Source organism: Sturnus vulgaris, chromosome 33 (assembly GCF_052056855.1).
Source record: "Sturnus vulgaris isolate bStuVul1 chromosome 33, bStuVul1.hap1, whole genome shotgun sequence".
In the NCBI taxonomy this organism is placed as follows: domain Eukaryota; kingdom Metazoa; phylum Chordata; class Aves; order Passeriformes; family Sturnidae; genus Sturnus; species Sturnus vulgaris.
In genome coordinates this window covers 633,556-645,673 of record NC_142275.1, presented here as the reverse complement: position 1 = coordinate 645,673, position 12,118 = coordinate 633,556, and the positions used below count along the sequence as shown (strand labels likewise).

General features: G+C 55.9%; 1 protein-coding gene across 1 annotated transcript in view; it reads left to right on the top strand.

Moving 5' to 3' along the window:
• The window catches only part of DNMT1 (DNA methyltransferase 1), a 34,305-nt gene that overhangs the window by 17,430 nt on the left and 4,757 nt on the right, over positions 1-12,118 (top strand). Inside the window, exons 22-29 of the mRNA XM_088154947.1 lie at positions 2,463-2,684; positions 3,850-4,042; positions 5,330-5,420; positions 6,329-6,460; positions 7,653-7,935; positions 9,120-9,261; positions 10,441-10,607; positions 11,626-11,803. Of these exons, the coding sequence (XP_088011073.1) occupies positions 2,463-2,684; positions 3,850-4,042; positions 5,330-5,420; positions 6,329-6,460; positions 7,653-7,935; positions 9,120-9,261; positions 10,441-10,607; positions 11,626-11,803 (1,408 nt within the window). The remainder of the gene's footprint in view (positions 1-2,462; positions 2,685-3,849; positions 4,043-5,329; positions 5,421-6,328; positions 6,461-7,652; positions 7,936-9,119; positions 9,262-10,440; positions 10,608-11,625; positions 11,804-12,118) is intronic.

The following is a 12,118-nucleotide window of genomic DNA, read 5'->3' as shown; positions in this document are numbered from 1 at the left end:
TTTTGAGGGGCTTTTTTTAGTGTTTTTTGGAATTTTTTGGGCTTGTTTGGGGGCATTTTTTTGGGTATTTTTTGAGCTTTTTTTGGGTTTTTTTCACATTTTTGGGCACTTTTTGGGCACTTTCTGGACATCTTTTGGCATTTTTTGAGCTTTTTTTTTTTTTGCATTTTTTTTTGCTTTTTTTTGGCTGATTTTGGGGTTTTTTGGGCTTTGTTTCATAGAACATAGGGCTTTGTTGAATCTTAGAACCAATCCAAGATCCTGAATCCCAAATCTGCACCCAATTCCTGACCCAAAAAATGGGAATTATGGAATCATAGAACCAGTCCAAGACCCGCAAACCCCAAACCTTCACCCAACCCTTGACCCAAACCCCACAACCAACACCCCAAACCCTTCCAAGATCCCAAATCCCAAACATTCACCCAACTCTTGACCCAAAAAATTGGAATCATAGAACCAATCTGAGATCCCCAAACCCCAAACTTTCACCCAACCCTTGACCCAAAAACCAGAATCAAGGCTTCAAACCCCATCCAAGACCCCCAAACCCCAAACCTTCACCCAACCCTCGACCCAAAAAATTGGAATCATAGAACCAATCCGAGACCTCCAAACCCCAAACCTTCACCCAACTCTTGACCCAAAAAATTGGAATCATAGAACCAATCCAAGACCCCCAAACCTTCACCCACCTCTCACCCCAAACCCCTCCAAAACCCCCAAATCCCAAACCTTCACCCAAAAAATTGGAATCATAGAACCAGTGTGAGATCCCCAAACCCCAAACCTTCACCCAACTCTTGACCCAAAAAATTGGAATCACAGAACCAATCTGAGACCCCCAAATTCCAAACCTTCACCCAACTCTTGACCCAAAAACCAGAATCAAGGCTTCAAATCCCATCCAAGACCCCTGAATCCCAAACCTTCACCCAACTCTTGACCCAAAAACCAGAATCAAGGCTTCAAACCCCATCCAAGACCCCCAAACCCCAAACCTTCACCCAACCCTCGACCCAAAGAATTGGAATCATAGAACCAATCTGAGACCCCCAAACCTTCACCCACCTCTCACCCCAAACCCCTCCAAAACCCCCAAATCCCAAACCTTCACCCAAAAAATTGGAATCATAGAACCAATGTGAGATCCCCAAATCCCAAACCTTCACCCAACCCTTGACCCAAAAAATTGGAATCATAGAACCAATATGAGATCCCCAAACCCCAAACCTTCACCCACCTCTCACCCCACAACCAACACCCCAATCCTTCACCCAGCTCTCACCCCAAATCCCACGACCAACATCCCAAACCCCAAACCTTCACCCACCTCTCACCCCAAACCCCATCCAAGATCCCTAAATCCCAATCCTTCACCCAACCCTTGACCCAAAAAATCGGAATCATAGAACCAATCCAAGACCCCCAAACCCCAAACCTTCACCCAACTCTTGACCCAAGCCCCACAACCAACACCCCAAACCCTTCCAAGATCCCAAACCCCAAACATTCACCCAACTCTTGACCCAAAAAATTGGAATCACAGAACCAATCTGAGACCCCCAAATTCCAAACCTTCACCCAACTCTTGACCCAAAAAACAGAATAAAGGCTTCAAACCCCATCCAAGACCCCTGAATCCCAAACCTTCACCCAACTCTCACCCCAAACCCCACAACCAACACCCCAAACCCCTCCATGACCCCCAAACCCCAAACCTTCACCCACCTCTCACCCCAAACCCCATCCAAGATCCCTAAATCCCAATCCTTCACCCAACTCTTGACCCAAAAAATCGGAATCATAGAACCAATCCAAGACCCCCAAGCCCCAAACCTTCACCCAACTCTTGACCCAAAAAATCAGAATCATAGAACCAATCCAAGACCCCCAAACTCCAAACCTTCACCCAACTCTTGACCCAAACCCCCACAACCAACACCCCAAACCTTCACCCAACTCTTCACCCAAAAAATTGGAATCATAGAACCAATCTGAGACCCCCAAACCTTCACCCAACTCTTGACCCAAGCCCCACAACCAACACCCCAAACCCTTCCAAGATCCCAAACCCCAAACCTTCACCCACCTCTCACCCCAAACCCCATCCAAGACCCCCAAACCCCAAACCTTCACCCAACTCTTGACCCAAACCCCACAACCAACACCCCAAACCCCTTCAAGACCCCCAAACGTTCACCCACCTCTCACCCCAAACCCCTCCAAAACCCCCAAACCCCAAACCTTCACCCAGCTCTCACCCCAAACCCCATCCAAGATCCCTAAATCCCAATCCTTCACCCAACCCTTGACCCAAAAAATTGGAATCATAGAACCAATCCGAGACCCCCAAACCCCAAACCTTCACCCACCTCTCACCCCAAACCCCTTCAAGACCCCCAAACCCCACCCCACATTCCCATCCACCCTTTCCCCATATTTTCCCCCCCTGCCCCCAGCGTGAAGCCGGCCAGCCCGGCCAAGAGGCCGCGGAAGGAGGCGGTGGACGAGGAGCTGCACCCCGAGCATTACCGCAAATACTCCGAGTACATCAAGGGCAGCAACCTGGACGCGCCGGAGCCGTTCCGCGTCGGCCGCATCCGCAGCATCTTCTGCGGCCTCCGCGGCAACGGCAAACCCAACGAGGCCGACATCCGGCTGGGCATCTACAAGTTCTACAGGTGCCTGCGCCTCTGGGGGGGGGAGATGAAGGGGGTTGGGGGGTGGTGGGGTTTGGGGGGTTTTTTGGGGGGTTTGGGAGGGTTGGAGTTGGTGGTTGTTGAGTTTTTGGGGTTTTGGGAAGGTTGGAGTTGGTGGTTGTTGAGTTTTGGGGGTTTTTTTGGGTTTTGGGAGGGTTTGGGGGTGGGTGGTTGTTGAGTTTTTGGGGTTTTGGGGAGGGTTGGGGTCAGTGGTTGTTGAGTTTTTGGGGTTTGGGAGTGTTAGGGTTGGTGGTTGAGTTTTTGGGGGGTTTGGGGTTGGGTGGTTGTTGAATTTTTGGGGTTTTGGGAAGGTTGGAGTTGGTGGCTGTTGAGTTTTTGGGATTTTGGGGAGGGTTGGAGTCGGTGGTTGTTGAGTTTTTGGGGTTTTTTTGGGGGTTTGGGAGGGTTGGAGTTGGTGGTTGTTGAGTTTTTGGGGTTTTTTTTGGGGGTTTGGGAGGGTTGGAGTTGGTGGTTGTTGAGTTTTTGGGGTTTTTTTGGGGTTTGGGAGGGTTGGAGTTGGTGGCTGTTGAGTTTTTGGGGTTTTGGGGAGGGTTGGGGTCAGTGGTTGTTGAGTTTTTGGGGTTTTTTTGGGGTTTGGGAGGGTTGGAGTTGGTGGTTGTTGAGTTTTTGGGGTTTTTTTGGGGTTTGGGAGGGTTGGAGTTGGTGGCTGTTGAGTTTTTGGGGTTTTTTTGGAGTTTGGGAGGGTTGGAGTTGGTGGTTGTTGAGTTTTTGGGGTTTTTTGGGGGGTTTGGAGTTGGGTGGCTGTTGAGTTTTTGGGGTTTTTTTGGGTTTTGAGAGAGTTGGATGAGTTTTGTGGAGATCTGGATGAGTTTTCTGGAGGTCTGGATGAGTTTTCTGGAGTTTTGGATGAGTTTTTTGGAGGTCTGGATGAATTTTTTGGAGGTCTGGATGAGTTTTGTGGAGTTTTAGATGAGTATTTTTAAGCTTTGGATGACTTCCTGGGGGGGTCTGAATAAATTCCTGAAGCTCTGGATACCCCAGACACAAAAAAACCCCCAAAAACCCCAAACCTTCATTTCCCCACCGAGACCTTGAATTCGGAACCCGAACCCCGCCCCACGTACCCACCCCTCATTTTCCCTTCTTTTTTCCCTTTAATCCCAATTTTTTTTTGGGATATTCCCAGACCAGAGAACACCCACAAGTCCACCAAGGCCAGCTACCACGCTGACATCAACCTGCTCTACTGGAGCGACGAGGAGGCCACCGTGGAGTTCCGGGCCGTGCAGGGCCGCTGCTCCGTGGTCTACGGCGAGGACCTGACCCAGAGCATCCAGGACTATTCCATGGGGGGCCCAGACCGCTTCTACTTCCTGGAGGTGAGGCCCCACGGGGGTCCTGGGGGGGCTGGGGATGCCGGGGGGGGGATAAAGTTGGGGTTTGGGGTGGATTTGGGTGGAGGGGTTGGAGTTGGGGCTGGTTCTGGATGGGTTTTCTGGAGGTTTCGATGAGTTTTTTGGAGGTTTCAATGAGTTTTTTTGGGGTTTGGATGAGTTCCAGGAGGTCTGGATGAGTTTTTGGAGGTCTGGATGAGTTTTTGGGGGGGCTGGGGATGCCAGGGGTGGGATAAAGTTGGGGTTTGGGGTGGATTTGGGTGGAGGGGTTGGAGTCGGGGCTGGTTCTGGATGAGTTTTCTGCAGGTCTGGATGAGTTTTTTTGAGGTTTGGATGAGTTCCTGGAGGTCTGGATGAGGTTTTTGGAGGTTTCAATGAGTTTTTTGGAGGTTTGGATGAGTTCCAGGAGGTCTGGATGAGTTTCTGGAGGTCTGGATGGGTTTCTGGGGGGGCTGGGGATGCCAGGGGGGGATAAAGTTGGGGTTTGGGGTGGATTTGGGTGGAGGGGTTGGAGTCGGGGCTGGTTCTGGATGAGTTTTCTGCAGGTCTGGATGAGTTTTTTTGAGGTTTGGATGAGTTCCTGGAGGTCTGGATGAGGTTTTTGGAGGTTTGGATGAGTTTTTTGGAGGTCTGGATGAGTTCCTGAGGGTCTGGAGACCTCATGGATGAAGGAAAGTTGGGGTTCAGGGTGTTTTTCCATGGAGGAATTGGACTTAGAGCTGGTTCTGGATGAGTTTCTTGGAGGTCTGGATGAGTTTTTTTGAGGTCTGGATGAGTTCCTGAGGGTCTGGATGAGTTTTTTGGGGTCTGGATGAGTTTTTTGGAGGTCTGGATGAGTTTTTTGGAGGTCTGGATGAGTTTCTTGGGAGCTGGAGACATCAGGAATGGAGCAAAATTTGGGTTCTGGTGTCTCCAGGTGGGTTTTCCATGGAGGGATTGGATTTGGGGCTGGTTCTGAGATTCTTGGGGACAAATCTTGGGTGCCAAACTGGGTTTTTTTGGGGATCTGGATGAGTTCCTGCAGGTCTGGAATTGTCCAAGGAGGGTCTGAACGAGTTCCTGGGGGCTCTGGATGTGTCCCTGAGGTTCTGCTGTCACACAATCCCAGAACCATTCCCTGATTCCGAGGGGATTTTGGCAATCCTGGGGCCATTCCCGAGCTGGGAAAGCTCCTCCTGTCCAATCCCAGATTCTGGGGATTTTGGGGGTTTTTTTAAATCCCAGATCCTGAGGATTTTTGGTTTTTTTGTTTTGTTTTTTTGTTTTTTTCAGGCTTACAACGCCAAAACCAAGAGCTTTGAGGATCCTCCCAACCACGCCCGCAGCTCTGGGAACAAAGGGAAAGGGAAGGGAAAAGGGAAAGGTGAGGCTGGAAAAGGGGTGGGAAAGGGGCTGGAAATGGGGTGGGAAAAGGAGCAGAAAAAAGGCTGGAAAAGGGGTGGGAAAAGGGGCGGGAAAGGGCAGAAAATGGGTGGAAAAGGGATGGAAAAAGGAGAGAAAAAAGGGTGGAAAAGGGGCTGGAAAATGGGGTGGAAAAATGAGTGGAAAGGGGGTTGAAAAGGGTCTGGGAGGTGATGGATTAACAGAGGAGGATGAGGAGGAGGAAGAGCAGGAGACGAGAAGGAGGAAGAGCAGGGGATGATGATGATGAGGATGATGAGGATGATGAGGATGATGAGGATGATGAGGATGAAGGTCAGGAGTGCCCATCCCCGCAGGGAAAGGCAAAGGGAAGGCTGTGGGGGCGGAACAGGGGATGGTGATGATGGTGATGATGATGATGATGATGATGATGATGATGATGATGATGATGATGATGATGATGATGAGGAAGGTCAGGAGTGCCCTGTCCCGCAGGGAAAGGCAAAGGGAAGGCTGTGGGGGCGGAGCAGGGGATGATGATGAGGCGGGTGATGATGATGATGATGATGATGATGAGGAGGAGGAGGAGGAAGGTCAGGAGTGTCCATCCCCGCAGGGAAAGGCAAAGGGAAGGCTGTGGGGGCGGAGCAGGGGATGATGAGGCGGGTGATGATGATGATGACGAGGATGATGATGACGATGATGATGATGATGATGATGATGATGATGATGATGATGATGAGGAGGAGGAAGGTCAGGAGTGCCCTGTCCCGCAGGGAAAGGCAAAGGGAAGGCTGTGGGGGCGGAGCAGGGGATGATGAGGCGGGTGATGATGATGATGATGGTGGTGATGATGATGATGATGATGATGATGGTGAGGATGAAGGTCAGGAGTGTCCATCCCCGCAGGGAAAGGCAAAGGGAAGGCTGTGGGGGCGGAGCAGAGTGAGCAGGAGCCGGCCCAGCTCCAGGTGCCCAAGCTCCGCACCCTGGACGTGTTCTCCGGCTGCGGGGGCCTCTCCGAGGGATTCCACCAGGCAGGTGAGCTCCGGGTTTGGAATTTGGGAATTGCTGCCCTGGGAAAAGGGTGGGAAAAGCCCTTGGGGGGCAGCAAATGTGCCAGGTGGTCACTGGGCCTGGAACTGGGCATTCCCACCTGGCATTGACCATTCCCACCTGGAACTGACCATTCCCACCTGGCACTGGGCATTCCTGGGAATTCTCACCTGGAACTGGGAATTCCCACCTGGCACTGCCCATTCCCAGTGCCCATTCCCACCCATCCTGCCCATGCCTTCAGGAATCTTGGAGATGCTCTGGGCCATCGAGATGTGGGAATGGGCAGGAATGGGAACTGGGATGGGAACTGGGATTGCTCAGGGATGGTCAGGGATAGGAACTGGGATTGGGGAGGGATGGGAACTGGGATTGCTCAGGAATGGGAACTGGGATGGGAACTGGGAATGGGCAGGAATGGGAACTGGGATTGGGGAGGGATGGGAACTGGGAATGTCCATCCCCATCCCATCCCTCAGGAGTCTTGGAGACGCTCTGGGCCATCGAGATGTGGGAATGGGCAGGAATGGGAACTGGGATTGTTCAGGGATGGGAACTGGGATGGGAACTGGGACTCATCAGGGATGGGAACTGGGATGGGAACTGGGATTGCTCAGGGATGGGCACTGGGAATGTCCATCCCCACCCCTCAGGAGTCTCAGAGATGCTCTGGGCCATCGAGATGTGGGAATGGGAACTGGGAGTAGGCAGGGATGGGCACTGGGACTGATCAGGGATGGGAACTGGGATGGGCACTGGGATTGGTGAGGGATGGGCACTGGGAATGTCCATGCCCATTGCCCCCAGGAGTGTCAGAGACGCTCTGGGCCATCGAGATGTGGGAATGGGCAGGGATGGGCACTGGGATGGGCACTGGGATGGGCACTGGGAATGTCCATCCCCATCCCCTCAGGAGTGTCAGAGACGCTCTGGGCCATCGAGATGTGGGAATGGGCAGGGATGGGAACTGGAATTGCTCAGGGATGGGCACTGGGATTGCTCAGGGATGGGCACTGGGATTGGTGAGGGATGGGCACTGGGAATGTCCATGCCCCCAGGAGTGTCAGAGACGCTCTGGGCCATCGAGATGTGGGAATGGGCAGGGATGGGCACTGGGATGGGCACTGGGATGGGCACTGGGATGGGCACTGGGAATGTCCATCCCCATTGCCCCCAGGAGTGTCAGAGACGCTCTGGGCCATCGAGATGTGGGAGCCGGCGGCGCAGGCGTTCCGGCTCAACAACCCCGGCACCACGGTGTTCACCGAGGACTGCAACGTGCTGCTCAAGCTGGTGATGGCAGGAGAGAAAACCAATTCCTTGGGCCAGAAACTGCCCCAGAAGGGCGATGTGGAGATGCTCTGTGGTGGCCCCCCCTGCCAGGGCTTCAGCGGCATGAACCGCTTCAACTCCCGCACCTACTCCAAGTTCAAGAACTCCCTGGTGGTCTCCTTCCTCAGGTGGGTGAGCACGGCAGTTTTGGGGGAGTTTTTTGGTGTCCCCCTCATTGGTGTGGAGATGATTTTTGGGGGGTGTGACCCCACCCAGTGTCCCCTGGAGATGATTTTTGGGGGGTTTGACCCTGTCTGGTGTCCCCTCATTGATGTGGAGATGATTTTTGGGGGGTGTGACCCCATCCTGTGTCCCCTGGAGATGATTTTTGGGGTGTGACCCCCCCCCAGTGTCCCCCCCCAGTGTCCCCTGTCCCCACCCAGTGTCCCCCCCCCCAGTGTCCCCACCCTGTGTCCCCTGTCCCCCCCAGTGCCCCCTGTCCCCCCCCAGTGTCCCCACCCTGTGTCCCCTGTCCCCCCCCCCAGTGTCCCCTGTCCCCCCCAGTGTCCCCACCCTGTGTCCCCTGTCTCCCCCAGTGTCCCCTGTCCCCCCCAGTGTCCCCCCCCAGTGTCCCCTGTCCCCCCCCCAGTGTCCCCTGTCCCCCCCCAGTGCCCCCTGTCCCCCCCGCAGTGTCCCCACCCTGTGTCCCCTGTCCCCCCCCAGTGCCCCCTGTCCCCACCCTGTGTCCCCACCCTGTGTCCCCCCCCAGTGTCCCCCCCCAGTGTCCCCCCCCAGTGTCCCCCCCCAGTGTCCCCTGTCCCCCCCAGTGTCCCCACCCTGTGTCCCCTGTCCCCCCCAGTGCCCCCTGTCCCCCCCCAGTGTCCCCCCCCAGTGTCCCCTGTCCCCCCCAGTGTCCCCACCCTGTGTCCCCTGTCCCCACCCTGTGTCCCCCCCAGTGTCCCCTGTCCCCCCCCAGTGTCCCCTGTCCCCCCCAGTGTCCCCACCCTGTGTCCCCTGTCCCCACCCTGTGTCCCCCCCAGTGTCCCCTGTCCCCCCCCAGTGTCCCCTGTCCCCCCCAGTGTCCCCACCCTGTGCCCCCTGTCCCCCCCCAGTGTCTCCCCCCAGTGTCCCCCCCAGTGTCCCCTGTCCCCCCCCGTCGCCCCCCAGTGTCCCCACCCTGTGTCCCCTGTCCCACCCAGTGTTCCCTGTCCCCCCCAGTGTCCCCACCCTGTGTCCCCTGTCCCCCCCAGTGTCCCCTGTCCCCACCCTGTGTCCCCTGTCCCCCCCAGTGTCCCCACCCTGTGTCCCCTGTCCCCCCCCAGTGTCCCCTGTCCCCCCCAGTGTCCCCACCCTGTGTCCCCTGTCCCCTCAGTTACTGCGATTATTACCGGCCGCGGTTTTTCCTGCTGGAGAACGTCCGGAATTTCGTCTCCTTCAAGAGGTCCATGGTGCTGAAGCTGACCCTGCGCTGCCTGGTGCGCATGGGCTACCAGTGCACCTTCGGGGTGCTCCAGGTGAGCCTCCAGGGACGATTTTTTTTGGGGGGAAAAAAAAAAAAAAATCGTTTTTGGCACCCTGGGAATCGTTGGGTCGCCTCGTTCCCTTTGGGAGACGTTCCCGAGGGAATTGGCAGCTGGGAATGGGGAGTGGGGTGGTTGGACACACTCGAAGGAGGGGGGGACACTTGGGTGGCCTTGGGGACATTCCCAGAGGGGACAGGACCCAAAGGACCCTTGGGTGGCCTTGGGGACATTCCCAGAGGGGACAGGACCCAAAGGACCCTTGGGTGGCTTTGGGGACATTCCCAGAGGGGACAGGGCCCAAAGGACCCTTGGGTGGCCTTGGGGACATTCCCAGCCCTGTCCCTCGGGAATTGTCCCCTCCCAGTTCCCCATGGGTGTCCTCATGGCCATTCCCACCCCAGTGGGTGTCCTTGTAGCCATTCCCAGCCCTGTGCTCGCCCTGTAGCCACTGCCCCGCCCTCAGTAGCCCTGTAGCCACCCCCACTCCCATGGTAGCCCTGTAGCCACCCCCAGCACTGTGCTAGCCCTGTAGCCACCCCTTCCCCCATGGTAGCCCTGTAGCCACTCCCACTCCCATGGTAGCCCTGTAGCCACCCCCACTCCCATGGTAGCCCTGTAGCCACCCCGTTGCCCTCAGTAGCCCTGTAGCCACCCCACTCCCATGGGTGTTCCTGTAGCCACCCCCAGCACTGTGCTGGCCCTGTAGCCACTCCCCCGCCCTCAGTAACCCTGTAGCCACCCCCACCCCCATGGTAGCCCTGTAGCCACCCCCACTCCCATGGTAGCCCTGTAGCCACCCCCAGCACTGTGCTAGCCCTGTAGCCACCCCCACCCCCATGGTAGCCCTGTAGCCGCCCCATTGCCCTCAGTAGCCACCCCCTCCCCCATGGTAGCCCTGTAGCCACCCCCTCCCCCATGGTAGCCCTGTAGCCACTCCCTTGCCCTTAGTAGCCACCCCCAGTCCCATGGTAGCCCTGTAGCCACCCCCTCCCCCATGGTAGCCCTGTAGCCACTCCCTTGCCCTTAGTAGCCACCCCCTCCCCTATGGTAGCCCTGTAGCCGCCCCATTGCCCTCAGTAGCCACCCCCAGTCCCATGGTAGCCCAGTAGCCCCCCCGTTGCCCTCAGTAGCCCCCCCGTTGCCCTCAGTAGCCCCCCCCGTTGTCCGCAGGCCGGCCAGTACGGCGTGGCCCAGACTCGCCGCCGCGCCATCGTGCTGGCGGCCGCGCCGGGCGAGCGCTTGCCGCTGTTCCCCGAGCCCCTGCACGTGTTCGCCCCCCGCGCCTGCCAGCTCAGCGTCGTGGTGGACGACAAGAAATTCGTCAGCAACATCACCCGGTGAGAAAAAACGGGAAAACGGGAAAACGGGGATTGGGGTTTGGGGTTTGGGGATTGGGGATTGGGAGTTTGGGATTTGGGGGTTTGGGGAATTTTGGGGGTTTGGGGATTGGGGATTTGGGGTTTGGGAATTTTGGGATTTGGGGATTGGGAATTGGAATTTGGGATTTGGGATTCAGGATTTGGGAATTGGGATTGGGATTGGGGTTGGGATCGGGAATTGGGGTTTGGGGAATTGGGACTGGGAATTGGGAATCGGGATTGGGAATCGGGATTTGGGGGTTGGGATTTGGGAACTGGGATTTGGGATTTGGGGGATTGGGAGTTGGGATTCGGGATTTGGGATTTGAGATTTAGGAATTGGGATTTGGGGATTGGGGTTTGGGAATTGGGATTTGGGAATTGGGGTTTGGGAATTGAGATTTGGGAATTGGGGTTTGGGAATTGGGGAATTTGGGGAGTTTGGTTTGGGAATTCGGCACTTGGGGATTGTGCTTTGGGAGTTCTGAATTGGGAATTTTGCTTTGGGAATTGGGCACTGGGGATTGGATGTTGGGAATTCCAGGTTGGGAATTCCGTGTTGGGAACTCCGTGTTGGGAACTCCGTGTTGGGAATTCCTGGTTGGGAATTCCGTGTTGGGAACTCCATGTTGGGAACTCCGTGTTGGGAATTCCTGGTTGGGAATTCCGTGTTGGGAATTCCACGTTGGGAACTCCGTGTTGGGAATTCCTGGTTGGGAATTCCGTGTTGGGAATTCCGTGTCGGGAACTCCGTGTTGGGAATTCCGTGTCGGGAACTCCGTGTTGGGAATTCCTGTTTGGGAATTCCTGGTTGGGAATTCCGTGTTGGGAATTCCTGTTTGGGAATTCCGTGTTGGGAACTCCGTGTTGGGAATTCCGTGTTGGGAATTCCGTGTTGGGAATTCCATGTTGGGAACTCCGTGTTGGGAACTCCATGTTGGGAATTCCATGTTGGGAATTCCTGTTTGGGAATTCCGGTGGGATCCGTGTCCCCCAGGACGTACTCGGGGCCGTTCCGCACCATCACCGTGCGCGACACCATGTCCGACCTGCCCGAGATCCGCAACGGCGCCTCCGCCCTGGAGATCTCCTACAACGGCGAGCCCCAGTCGTGGTTCCAGCGCCAGATCCGCGGCTCCCAGTACCAGCCCATCCTCAGGGATCACATCTGCAAGGTGGGAACGCGGAGAGGGAGACAAAACGGGCACGGGGGAGCTGCTGGGAATGGAGGAGGATTGGGAATGGTGGAGGATTGGGAATGGAGGAGGATTGGGAATGGTGGAGGATTGGGAATGGAGGTTTGGGAATGGTGGAGGATTGGACACCAATGGTTGGACACCCAGTTGTCCCCAATGTCCAACAATGATCCCCAAAACCCCCCAATTGTCCCAGAAATCCCCTGGTGGTCCCCAACACCCCCCAATTGTCCCCAGAGTGCCCCCATGGTCCCCAACACCCCCCAATTGTCCCAGAAATCCCCCCATGGTCCC